This window comes from Orbicella franksi, chromosome 4, assembly GCF_964199315.1.
Source record: "Orbicella franksi chromosome 4, jaOrbFran1.1, whole genome shotgun sequence".
In the NCBI taxonomy this organism is placed as follows: Eukaryota; Metazoa; Cnidaria; class Anthozoa; order Scleractinia; family Merulinidae; genus Orbicella; species Orbicella franksi.
This window is the reverse complement of record NC_138148.1, coordinates 16,465,209-16,477,585: the sequence shown is the minus strand read 5'-3', so window position 1 is coordinate 16,477,585 and position 12,377 is coordinate 16,465,209. Positions and strand designations below refer to the sequence as shown.

Here is a 12,377-nt window from a genome sequence, read left to right as displayed (position 1 = left end):
TGTCATTCAAGTACGCAAACTAGCAAGTAATATCGGGTCACAAGCCACTGATATAGTCCAAGAAAATTAATTTACTTATATCTGTGCCTGATTTAACTTATTCCTAGGTCCTTGAAGAAGAAGGGAAAAGAACTTCAGAAGAACAGGCAGAATTCTCAGGACAATGATAGGTGTGCATCTCATTTGAAAGTTCTTTACCCATGTTTTGCTGATTACTTAGCAAGTGGCAACAACAGTAGTGTACAGTGCATTCACTCGACAAGACATGACAAGTGGCACCCCATGTCACTTAACAATTTGATGTCGTGAGCAAACTGCGAGTAACTCCATCGGATCACAAAGCTTAATCACTGCACCTCTTGCAGAGACATTCAGGCAAGTACATCAACTCAATAAAGTGTTTCTTTTCACAGAGGATCTGTGGGAGCAAACAGCGTCTCGGCCCTGTCCGTAGATTCCGCTGGACCAGGCAATACTTGCTCGCAGGATGGATCGCCTGAGCGTATTACGTCTCAAGCTGTTATTTTAGAAGAGAAGTGAGTTTTGCAAGATACTTCGATGTGGTTGTTTGTTGAATTATTACGTGATTTTGGGTTTCTTTGCGTTCAACGATGTCGGTGGGTTAGGGTTACTGTTAGTGTTTGCTGTTATACGTTCGTGATGAATTGCCTCGTATATCAAGCAAAACAAATTCGGCTGTTTGCATCTTGCTCTAAAAATAAAATATTGTTCTTTGCACTGAATATATATTGGTTAATCTTCACCAAGAAGCTTCTAGAAGATGAAGCACAATCTTTCTGCACTACGACTTATGGTATGATTGCTTTTGAAAACTATCAGGACCAATAAGAACGATTTGCTCTTGCTAGCGATTAACGTTCAAACGTACGTTTATGTCATCAACTACGACTGTGGAAGTGATAATATATATATATTTTTTTCACTTTCCCACCGATGCAGCATAAAACCCTAGATTACTACCTTGCATATAAATAGTTCCTACTTTGTTAGTAATACGTCACTAGCATCAGTAAACAAAAACACAACAATAACTCTACAGCAACAGAAACAGGACGTTTGACACAAAAAGTTCATCCTCAAACTAATGGTCTTTCTTTTCCTTTTAAACAGAGAATCTCCCACCTTGTCTCGGCCTGCCAGTATAGGAGACAAAGAAACATACTATGAACGAGACACCCACGAGGAGTTCGCCGCCATTGAAGAGGAAGACAGTGACGATGTAAAAGATAACAAGAATTCAGGGTGCGTCTCAAATGATTAAATCGGAATGAACTACATTTACACAAGGTTGCCCTTTAGAACAAAAGGAGCTGCAACGTGGAATGAAAAACTCCAAAACCTCGGAATAAAACTATGTGAGAGCGAACGGAAATCATGCCTGCAGACATTGTCTATGGTGGGCACAAATTATCCTGAAATTTGCTCAGTGAAATAAGGAAGGAAGGGGAAGAGTTCCAACATGAACATCAACTAAACTCTTTATCAAGTGTTTATAATTCCTACAACTGCAAAATCTCTTATTTTTGGTAAAAATCGGCACGCTGTAATGTTGTTTGTTTTACTTTTCCCTTACACAGACAAAGCATGTTTCGAGTGGCTGCTGGTAATTTGATACGGAACTGGCAACGGAGGTCCAAAAAATGGCGGCGGTCCACAGAGGAACCGCTCAAACAAGAAAGTCAGGGTGAAATGGACACCCTTTCAAAAGAAAATGACAAAAGCCAGGACTGCATGGAGGAAAGTAGGACTGTGCCAAGCCAGGAGAATACAGAAGATGAAAATGGAAATGTCAAGAAGGATGTTACACCACCATGTAGTCCATCCAGGAAATGTTTAAGGAAAAATGCTGTTACATCTCCAAGACCTCGGCCAGTTTCTTTAGGGCACCTCTCTACTTTGCAATTAAAAGAACACGAAAATAAGATAAAAGACAAAGTGTTGTCAGACCCTAGTTTGACAAAAGAAAAGGATAACTCACTTGAGCATTCTTCCGAAATTTGGATACCAAGGCAGCAATTTCTCCTATCAAGGAGAAGACCATCTGAAAATGCTCGACATTCGGTTTGTTCAAGGACCTCTAGTGTAGTTTCCGGAGGGTCTTCACCCTTATCTGGAAGCAAGAAGAGTTTGTCACGTATTTCTCAAGAGAGTCTGGCAGATTCTGGAGTTTCTGAAACGCCTGGTAGTTCACCTTCCAACACCCTCAATAGAAGGACTCGTAAAACTTTATCGGACAAAAGAAACAAACTTAGTCACTCGCTAACAAATGTGTCTGGCACAAGTGAACCCAAACGAAAGCTTTCTCAGTTGAACAGGAGAAGCTGGGGCGATTGGGTGTCCGCGGAAATGGAAAACACACCTAACGAAGGTTCTGTTGAAATAGACAATCATGTTGACGATGTCAGCGTAAAACAGAAGCGCAAGTTTAAGGACGTGATGAAACAGTTCTTTTCTCCCAAGAAAAAGTGAGTATTTATTAAAGAAACATTGCAATTCAACATAGCTTTATTACGTATACTGATCGATTACAAACCTCCCGTAGGCGAAAACCCTTGTGTCACGGAAAAGATGTCGTGCAGCTGTTACGCTATGGTCCCCGTGTCGTTTTATCACTGAACCACAGTCGTAGCCAAGTAAGGGCTTTGTGGTGTCCATTATTCGTAGGCAAGCAGGCCAACTCACTTCTGTCATTGCCTGGAACAGGGGACACAGCAGGACTCTTCAGTTGTAAATTCAAGCGTAAATCCACCCGCCCAGCCCTCCTCCTTGAAAGATGGCTATTTGTTCTTGCTTAACTGTATTTTATTCTTTAACTTCGTCTACCTGTGCCATTTAGCTATAGTAGAGTGCATTAGTTGATACTTTAAAATTATGCTAGTCCATGAGTGGTAGTGATAATTTCCTGTTGGATCGATCGTTGGTATATATCGGTGTGTTTTTAGAACAGTAATTTCAGGAAACCAAGTTCAAATAGGAGTAGAGAAAAATGGAGAGAGTTTTAGAAGATACTAAAAGCTTTTAAACCTGCCTTAGTACGGCTTAGGTGCAGACTGGCACTTATCTTTCCATTTTTAATGACAGGAGTGGTCAGGCAAGTTCATCATGCCCCGGCGAAACAACCGCAAACGCGCATTGTTCTACTAAGAAATCTCCAAAGCCCATAAAGACAGAAATTGGTGAAAAGATTTCCACAGTTTAATGGCAAAGGTGAAAAATCTTCCCTAGAGTTTGTCATGTCACCATTCTAGGCAATGGATATGCTGTGTTGCCTGCTTGATCCAAGAGTGTCTTCAAGAGAGTCTCCCGTTCAGTCAATTAAGCAGTGGAGGTATTCACATCTCAGTGGATTTGAGATCGGGAAGTCACCGTCGTGAGACACTCGATCTAGAGCACGGTCAATAGCCTCGTGTTTCTACCAACACTTTGTTAACGCAAGAGACTCTTGGGTAACGAGTATAACCTGTAACTGCCACGGTATACCATCCCGGCAGTCTTAAACTAGTAGTTCATGTTACGGATAAGAGTTGAGCGCCGAAACTACTGACTAACCATCTGGCTGTTAGAATCCCAAGAAATGACACACTCTTAATCCTCGAACAACTTAAACTTTCTCTATGACGATGAGTCTACGATTCAATCATTTTGAAGCCTGACGCCTATAAGGCTATGTCACGTTACACCTAAGCTGATTCTTAGGAAAAGTATGGATAATTTTATGCTGTTTGAGGATCTAGATATTTAAAACAGCTGACAGAAATCAGCAGAGTTTAGCAAATGCGATCCTCTTCAATATCGTTCCGTTTTTAATCCTACCCTTTAACGGCTTCGTTTTTAGCCATTCGAATTGCGACCTCAATTGTACACACTCAGAAGTGCTTAACATTTCGTTAACTACCCCCCTTTATTTCTCTGAAATGCACGCCCAATAAACACTGATGCACATAAACAGAACGAAAATGTGTGTTATCGCTATTTATAATATACAAAAATGCCGTAAGAAATGATTAAATTCTCGCTTTAAAAATTATTTACCGTATATAGAAAAAATTAATAATTTAAGAATTATTACGTCAGAATTGGGCAAGCTGAATTTATCGCACAGTTCGTCGCATTTGTTTCTTAAAGTTGGTTTCTTTATAATTAATTACTGACAATATTAAACTCTTACCAGAATCATTGTTGTGACTGAGTGAATGTTCTTTAGCCGATTTTTGAGATTAGCTACTAATTGGCTGTGTACAAAACAATATACAGTGTATTCACCTTAACATAGAAAAGTTACACCCCATAGTCGTTATCAATCAGAAACATTACATCCTAATTTGACATCGTAGCTAGTTCCTGTGGAAGCGAACGGATAAGCGAGCGAGCAAGGAACAAATAAACGAGTCAACTAAGACAAGAAAGTGAACGATCGAGCGAATATATAAGGTTGGGGGACAAGGAACGATATGTGATTCAAACACGGTGAAGTGCTGATCGAACTCCATTTTGTGCGTTCCATATTCTCTTCGTAAAGATGATAAACTAAACAAAGCTGAATTTTATATTCATTTCAAAGTATCTGACAAGTGACCTCAGTTAGAAAAATATAACTGTCTTAATACTTTAAAAAATATATATATATCTGTACTTCTACAAATCGAAGAGGATGAGATTCGAACCCACGTGTGCAGAGCACATTGGATTAGCAGTCCAACGCCATAACCACTCGGCCACCTCATCTGGACAATGCATTCACCTAGAAATTTTAAACCAAAAACGTGTTTCCACGCGTTTCACGTTTACCGGCACTTTGGTGTCGAAAAGATTGAGTTTCTCCTTTTTACTTCTCGATGGATTCCCAAATGTGCCTTTTTCTACGCCGGTTAATGCACGGTAATTTTCTTTACTAACGCGATTTTTCCTGTCAGACCTTATTGAGACAGCGTACGTTTAACCGCGTGACACACGTATCTTTTTTCCTTTCGTCAAAGTGCTACCCTGATTAATTCTCTAATTGTTTTCTGTTTAAGCAATAGACGTCTGTTTTCATGGGTTTACCGTTGCAATAAACCACGCGAAATGTTGGGAGGGCAAGAAAAAAATCTTGCAAATCGCGAACCGTTGGGCGAGTCACTGACAAGCTTTTCGAGTGCCGTCTTCCAACATCCCAAGTGCTTTGTTGCGCCGGTAAACCCATAAAAAGAGCCGTCTCTCCCTTTTTAAAACATAATTATGGAAAACGTTTGACAGATAGAGAAAAATTTATTGAAATTTCGTGGTCAAGTTACTTATTCGCAGCAAAATCATGAAATGACGGGGCACACCAATCACAGCGACTAAAAGAATGAAAGCCCAGACTCAGCGCCGCACACAAAATCCGCAGAGCATAGCGACGAAAACATTTTGAGGTCTAAAAGGAAAGGAAAAGGCTACGGCGATAAGGGGCAGAAAGTACATTAGTGTTTTCAAAAGTACTTTGACGGGGAAATGCAGGATTGGTGGCCGGAATCAAACCCAGTCGCGAAAGTAAAAGGCTCTATTATATGGCTGTCTCACAAGGACTGAAAACTACCGAATTCATGAATTTGATTGGCTGAAATCGATATTGCGAGCGGTCTAGATTTTCCCATCTAGACTTGCATCTAGACCGGTAATGTTTTGCGGTGAAAAAGTTGCAAATTAAAATACAAAAGTATTAACTACTTTCTTCTAACAATATTTAGTTATCGAAGTGCCAAAACGCCTGATGAAAAAACGAAAATGTAAAGAGGACGAGCAAACTTTGGGAGAATTAAGTTCAGCTCATCGCCATTCGCATGCAAAATGTCAGTTCCCTACAAAACAGATACATTAAACGAATTAAATTGTTCTTTTTTGCCATATAATAAACATCTTATTAACCGAGCTTAGTCAGTCTGTGTGGGGGAATCTTGACCTCGGTCGTGTGTACAGACCTTACTGCGTTCGGTCTCTACTCACGACCTCGGTCAAGATTCTCCCATACAGACCTCCAGCTCGGTTCACCAAAAATGTATGAACTCCTTCATCGAGCCAGATTTTGCTCGTTAGAGGCTGAGAATGGTGAATTGGACGGAATTATGGAGAAAAAGAAAGTTTTGGAGAAAATTTGTTCTTTTCTTTAACCCTTTGAATACCAAACTTTCGCCAAAAAATACCGTTTTCAACCGTTTAGTCAGGTTTTTTGGCTGCCATGACGCTAAATAAGCCTAAGTTTTGCTAAGAAAACTTTTTTTTTTACCAAAAGGAGAGATTTTTCGAGGATTAGGTACAAAATTGAGCAATATTTCAATTCTGAGCATGCGCATAAGCCAAAATTTGGACTTTTTTGTAATTAACCGTTCTCAAATTTTGCTTGTTGCCCCTTTCCTTTCTTGTTTTCTCGGTCCTTTTACTCTAGCTACCTTTTGCGTTGCATGTTCTTTCTGGCTGCCGTGAAAAGTTGGATGTTAATTATGGGCGAAGCCTAGAAATAGACCTTGATCAATCATAGGCATAGTGAACCATTTTACCACCGTTTTTGAACCAAAACTGATAACGTTGGTTTTCTATTTGCGACGTCGGAATGTAGTCGATATCTAAACCTGACCATTGTGGGGAAAGGCCTAGCCTAGCACTACCATCTGCTTATCAATAATATCTGGTGACATTTAAATTGATGACTTCACAAGTGGTACAAAAAGCACGACCATTAATTAAGTGGCCGTATATGGCTATTTGGGCGTCAAAGGGTTTTAATACGAGCTAAGTGCAAACTTCATAGGGTTGGCAAAGTGATTCAACGTTATACTGTTCTCAAAAGCTAATGGAATGAAAGTTAGTTCCACAAAGTCTAGAAACGCTGCCTTTGAAATTTATTCAAAATTTATTGACTGATGTTAAAGGCTATGAAGTCACTTTTAATGGCAACCAAATTCATTCATCGTGTTATGCCGGCCTGCACACATTAAGCTTAATTAAACTTAAAGCTATTGATAAGCTTTAATGTCAACTCGTTAGTTATCTTTTCCCTGCTTTTTATCAACCAAAATCGATCAGTCTAGCCCAGCTGTAGTCAAAAATGCGTTCTTCACAGACAGTTGAAAGCACCGAGCTAAAGCGTCCCTCTAAACACAAGCGTAAACGGAATCGGCGTAAAAATTTCTCAATCGAAAAAAGGACCAAGCATAATATATAGATTTAGCCAAGCTTAAAACCAGAGCTCCTGGTTGCAATAAGTTAACCATTAACCGTTTTTCTTAGATCTGAAACTCAAAAAATGCTGAATTCCTAGCATGTAATTGTTCAGCGTGTGGTTTCACTATTTTTTGCCAGTTAAATTTATTTCGAATTACCTTATGCTAGTTGCATTTAGTTCACCAGTCAAGTTCTCCAATTCAAAGTTTGAAGTTGTACTTCATAAACAATTCCTGTCAGTCGTTGTGAATCACTTGAAATCAGACTTTTCTAGTGTTAACTGAACAGCAGAAAGGGACGAAATTCAGTAAGTGCGTACCACAGAAATTCTCTTAAAGAAAGCAATGATCAGAGAGGTAAACTCGATTGAAATGACTCCCCTTTTACTTAAAATTGTACCGCGAGAGAAACACAGGATTACGCGCCACTGAGCACCAAGCTACAAACAGCCAAACAAACTCTCTCAACTTCAAAACACTCAATTGATTTAATTAAAGTGACTTACCTTGCCATTTAAAAAAGAATAGAGATAAACCTGCGTTGATCAATCGTCGATGGAAGTATAAAACAGGCACAAAAGATGAACCTTTTGGTTTTTAGTAGCCAAAAGAACCTATCGACGACCTTGGTGTCTTCTTTTCTTACAACCAAGAAAGCGCTGACAGACTGAACTTCAGTGAAAAAATACTTAACCTCGAGAAAATGCTAAACACTTGGCAACGAAGAAATCTAACTCTTTGTGGAAAGATTAACAGAGTCAAAACATTTGGGATACTGATCTAAATAAGTTGCTAAGCTTCCGTGCTCCCTGTTCCAGATCACTACATCCAAGAAATAAATAAGCTAATTTTCAACTTTATTTGGGCACGGAAGCCCCCTAAAATCAAAAGAAATACCATAATTGGAGAAAAGAAAAACGGCGGATTGAAAATGTGTGATTTTGAGATCATGGAAAAGCGCTCAAAATAACTTGGGTCAACAGAATTCAAGACGAGTCACAAGCCTCCTGGAAAAAAATCCCTAACCAGCTCTTGCACAAACATGGCGATCTTGCCTTCCTAACAAAGTATAGCTTTGCAGCAAGTGTACAAGACCTTGATGATAAGCTTCCCACATTTTATAAAAAAAAGTGTTAGATTATTGGTGCGAGTTCAAAATCTCAACGGGCATCGGTTCCAAAACAAATCCTAACAACGAAATAGTGTGGAATAACAGGAAAATTGATGCTCTAGATTTTCAAAACTTTCTATCGTTCATTCCCGGAAAACTTGAAATTCTTAAAGAGATCGTGACTGCAAAAAAATCACTTCCGAAATTTTATCGCACGTGGACTTCTTCACTTTAATTTTATATGCTGCTGATGTTTATGGTTAATTAATACTTAATTTCATATTTATTATTTAACTGTAAGCTTGTACATAGAGAGGAAAAAATTAATTTCATATTTATTATTTAACTGTAATCTTGTACATATAGGGGAAAAAAAAAAACTACATGTATACATCATGTGTCATTGTAAAATAATAACAATTAAGAAAAAAAGGATGCGAATAGTGCAAGAATACTATTGTAATTGACAGTGGTGTAAGTAGCCAGTATTGTAAGTAACGTAAGTAAATTTTGTCATTAGCCGTAAGTGATATAGTGTATTGTTATTAGTGTAAGTATGTAGTATTGCAAGTAATGTATTTTATTGTACCGTTAAAATATAAAACTAACATAATAATAATAATAATAACAACAACAATAATAATAATAATAATAATAATAATAATAAAATAAAATAAATACATAAATAAAAAAAAAAAAAAAAAGAAAACGATTGACGATTACCGCTAATTCGGGCACGAAAATAAATTACTACGACAAATTGCGCCCGACGTGGCTGGCCGGATTGGAAAATTCCGCCCAACCAATCAGATTGCAGTATTTTTTTTTCTTTTTTGGATCAACAACTCAAAAATTGATCAATTCTGAGCAATCTTTTCTCCAGTTAAACTTAACAGGGATTTTTCAAAATTTTCTCGCGTAGGGTTGCCATGTCGGAAACTATTGACCAATTAGAGCTAGCGCTGCACTTGACATCCATGCCATTGCGACTCGTTGTTCACCAATCATCGGACGGATACTCTAGTAAGGAGAGGGAATTAATTAGAAAGATTCTAGAGAAAGAGTCTCGCTCAGTCCTTCTCAACTGCCGACAAAGAAGTTAAAATAAATGTTTTTGAAAGACTCTATTCAGAATATAGACACCTTGGAACATTTTCAAGAAAAGGGATGTAAAATGATAGAAACCGTAACAGGTTGTACCAAATCGAAAATAAAAAGAAAAACTGTATCTCTAATCTATGAATAGAGATTAGAACCGGGTGTTGTCTTGTTTCCCGTTAAATAAAACCCAAGGTTTTAGAGTTTATTAATGAAAGGGACCGTTGGACAGTACGGTTTCGCACTGAGGGTGCACCCACCCGTATGCAAAGTGACCGTAAAGGTTTTAGCCTGTGAACAAACTCTCCCCAGCCCCGGCTTATTTCCCGTCGGCCACTTTACTGTAAGTCAGTTCTTCCAGCCGCGGTCAGTCCCTTCCAGCCGGAGCCTGTTCACAGGTTTCAAAGGTTATCAAGCAGCTGTTATCCGATTTAAATGTTATCTACATACTTAATTCACATTAGTGTGAAGCCCAGACACGATAATTACAATATCCATGATAATCATGTTTTTCAAATACATAATTTAGACAACGACGTCTGCGATCGGCACCCACTTTTAATCGGAGCAGCCTTGCGGCAACCAAAGAATGCTTTGTCTGTTCCGATGAAAAACTGGATATGTTTAAACGCTCGTCGATACTTTTATTGCGATCATCACTGTATGTGTGGCCGTTCAGTCGAGTTTCGGCAAATCTTGTTGCCACCAGTTCGACACCAGTCATTCGCAACGAAAAGCCGGGAATGCTGGTGGAATGTTCCCTGTTTATACTGCCATAACTACGTACGTCAATGATACGTCACTAAACCATGTCATCATTTACCTCCTATAAATTAACTTATCTTAGTTTGATACTATTAATTAATGGTGCTCTAAAGCGTTATCGTTCGACTAAAAGGTTTCCAGCAGTATTTGACTGTGTCGGTAATGGGTTTATTATGCTATGAAAGGTGGTTCTCTATGTGGCATGCTCTTTCACAGGGTAGCTGTGTTTGAACAATCACATCCTGGTCCCGGTCACTTGAAGTAAGAATTTTTTCTCGTGCACCCATGTTTGTTTTTCAATATCTGCCTCTGTAAAGTGAAATTTGGGCTGTTTGCATTTTGAGCTGGGGCCTGGGCCAAAATTAGCCCCCGCTTACAGAAGCATCTCCAGGAAGAAACCAGGAAATTCCTTAGAAGCTAAAACCCAGATCACAAGCCTGAAATCCACAGAATAAAGCCGATTTAACGCGCACCCTAAAGTCATAAAAAGCCGGTAGTACCTAAGACCGGATGTCCGGTAAAAATGTATGAAGAATTCTTGCAATTACGTTTTTTTTATCTCACGAAAAGGACTGACTTTGAACAACTAATGCCATTCGATGCCGACTCCTCATAAGATTTGTGCCACTTGTTAAAAATTCGCGTTCACTGCTGTCGACCTGCAGGAAATTGTGCATATCTAAACAAAGGTTAAAAAAACATCTACCAACCCTAGAACACTTACTATCATGACCGAACTTCTCATGACTCGGTTAGCGGGTGTTTCTGTGATGTGGTCGGTCGGTTGCTCAAATAAAAGTAGAAATACCTGACACACACAAAAAAAATTGCCTTAGAACGCAGCCATTTTCTTCGCCGACAATCCGACCTTCCTGGGCAGCTCGTTTGCTGACGGTCATCCCTTCGATCGTTTTTCTTTCTTGTCTTGGTTGTCGACCGAGTTCGGTAGAATTTGTGATTCGTTTTTATTTGTCTGAGATTTTAGGGAAAACCTTCCTCTGTTTAGGTGGTAGGTTTGATTACATTCCCTGCTTAGGTCGGGTAGGTTCTAAGCCTTCTATGTTCGGAATACAGATGTACTCGAATACTTCCATGTAGATGATTAAATTAAGAATGCCAATTATGTGCCGCTTTTAAATACTTACATACTTATATAAATCAGTGATCCTGGTTGGTCCGGTCAGACCGACCGGGTGTCTGAATCTTGTCCCTTCCCGGGCTTTGTCCCCCTTACGATGCCTACACGGCGCATTAATAGTCACAAATCCTGATTTCGAGCAAGGAAAGATACTTAACAAGTTATTTTATCTTCGCACATGTGGCTGGTCAAGACTAGGTTAATTTGACTATGCTCCAGATGCACAATAACTCATTGGCAGACTCTTAAAAAACATCACGTCCGTTTCAATGAGAAAGCACTCTTAACCAGCCTACTACGCAATTGGAATTAACCTCCAATAGCTCGATCACGTTCGCTCACGGACTATTTTGGACCAAGATGACTATCCCACCATCACTGAATTGAGATACCCAAGTAAAACTTAATTCGGTGGCTTCAATCCTCCTGAAATTAATTTGAATGGCAGAGGGTACGCAATTTCTTATTTCCGTTCAGGATTGCGGTTGGAAAAAAAAATTCATACATTGAAAGCACGCAGACGCTGAATAAACATTTACAACACCGTTGTTTACAAACGTGCGTAGGGACAAACGGAGGATTCTTTAGATAAAAAATTATGAAAGGGAACGTAACTCTTTGGATATTATATTCATTTGTTCCCCTTGGTATTTTTCTGGTAAATGTTTTTAGTTGCAAGCGGCACGTGAAGCTGAGTCTTCCTCTTGACGTTTCGAGGGGGCTTGGCGGGAGTCAAAAGCGGTGTAACCGACCAGCACGATATTTATACATCGTGCACTGATTTTGCGCCACAATTTGCATAAATCTCCTGAGAGCCTCTTATTTGCGTAAGAGATTCCGTTTATTATTGGTTTGCAACGTTAACTGACCAGGTTTTGGAAGGTAACAATGGTACCGAAAAGTGACCTTCATGATACTGAGCTGAGCCGCAGAAAAAGAAAAGCAACAAAAAAACCCAACTCTGCATGGGTCCAGGGTGGCACTCGTTAACACACAGACAAGTACTTGAAACACATCCTCAAGCTGACGTCGTGGTATCGTGAGTTGCTATATTTAAATAGCAACA

At 39.3% G+C, this 12,377-nt stretch overlaps 1 protein-coding gene and 1 non-coding gene across 8 annotated transcripts in view; one reads left to right on the top strand and one right to left on the bottom strand.

The window, feature by feature from the left end:
• The window catches only part of LOC145484707 (uncharacterized), a 34,863-nt gene extending 30,666 nt beyond the window's left edge, over positions 1 to 4,197 (top strand). For all 7 annotated transcript variants that reach the window (XM_081463325.1, XM_081463327.1, XM_081463326.1 and 4 more), the window contains 5 exons: positions 108 to 170; positions 414 to 536; positions 1,132 to 1,263; positions 1,599 to 2,486; positions 3,103 to 4,197. In XM_081463325.1, coding sequence (XP_081319451.1) covers positions 108 to 170; positions 414 to 536; positions 1,132 to 1,263; positions 1,599 to 2,486; positions 3,103 to 3,220 — 1,324 coding nt within the window. In that variant the 3' untranslated portion in view covers positions 3,221 to 4,197. The remainder of the gene's footprint in view (positions 1 to 107; positions 171 to 413; positions 537 to 1,131; positions 1,264 to 1,598; positions 2,487 to 3,102) is intronic.
• A 467-nt stretch (positions 4,198 to 4,664) lies between these two features.
• On the bottom strand, positions 4,665 to 4,746 carry Trnas-gcu (transfer RNA serine (anticodon GCU)). Its single transcript has one exon. It is a non-coding gene; the product is annotated as a tRNA-Ser (tRNA).
• Between the last annotated feature and the right edge of the window lie 7,631 nt (positions 4,747 to 12,377).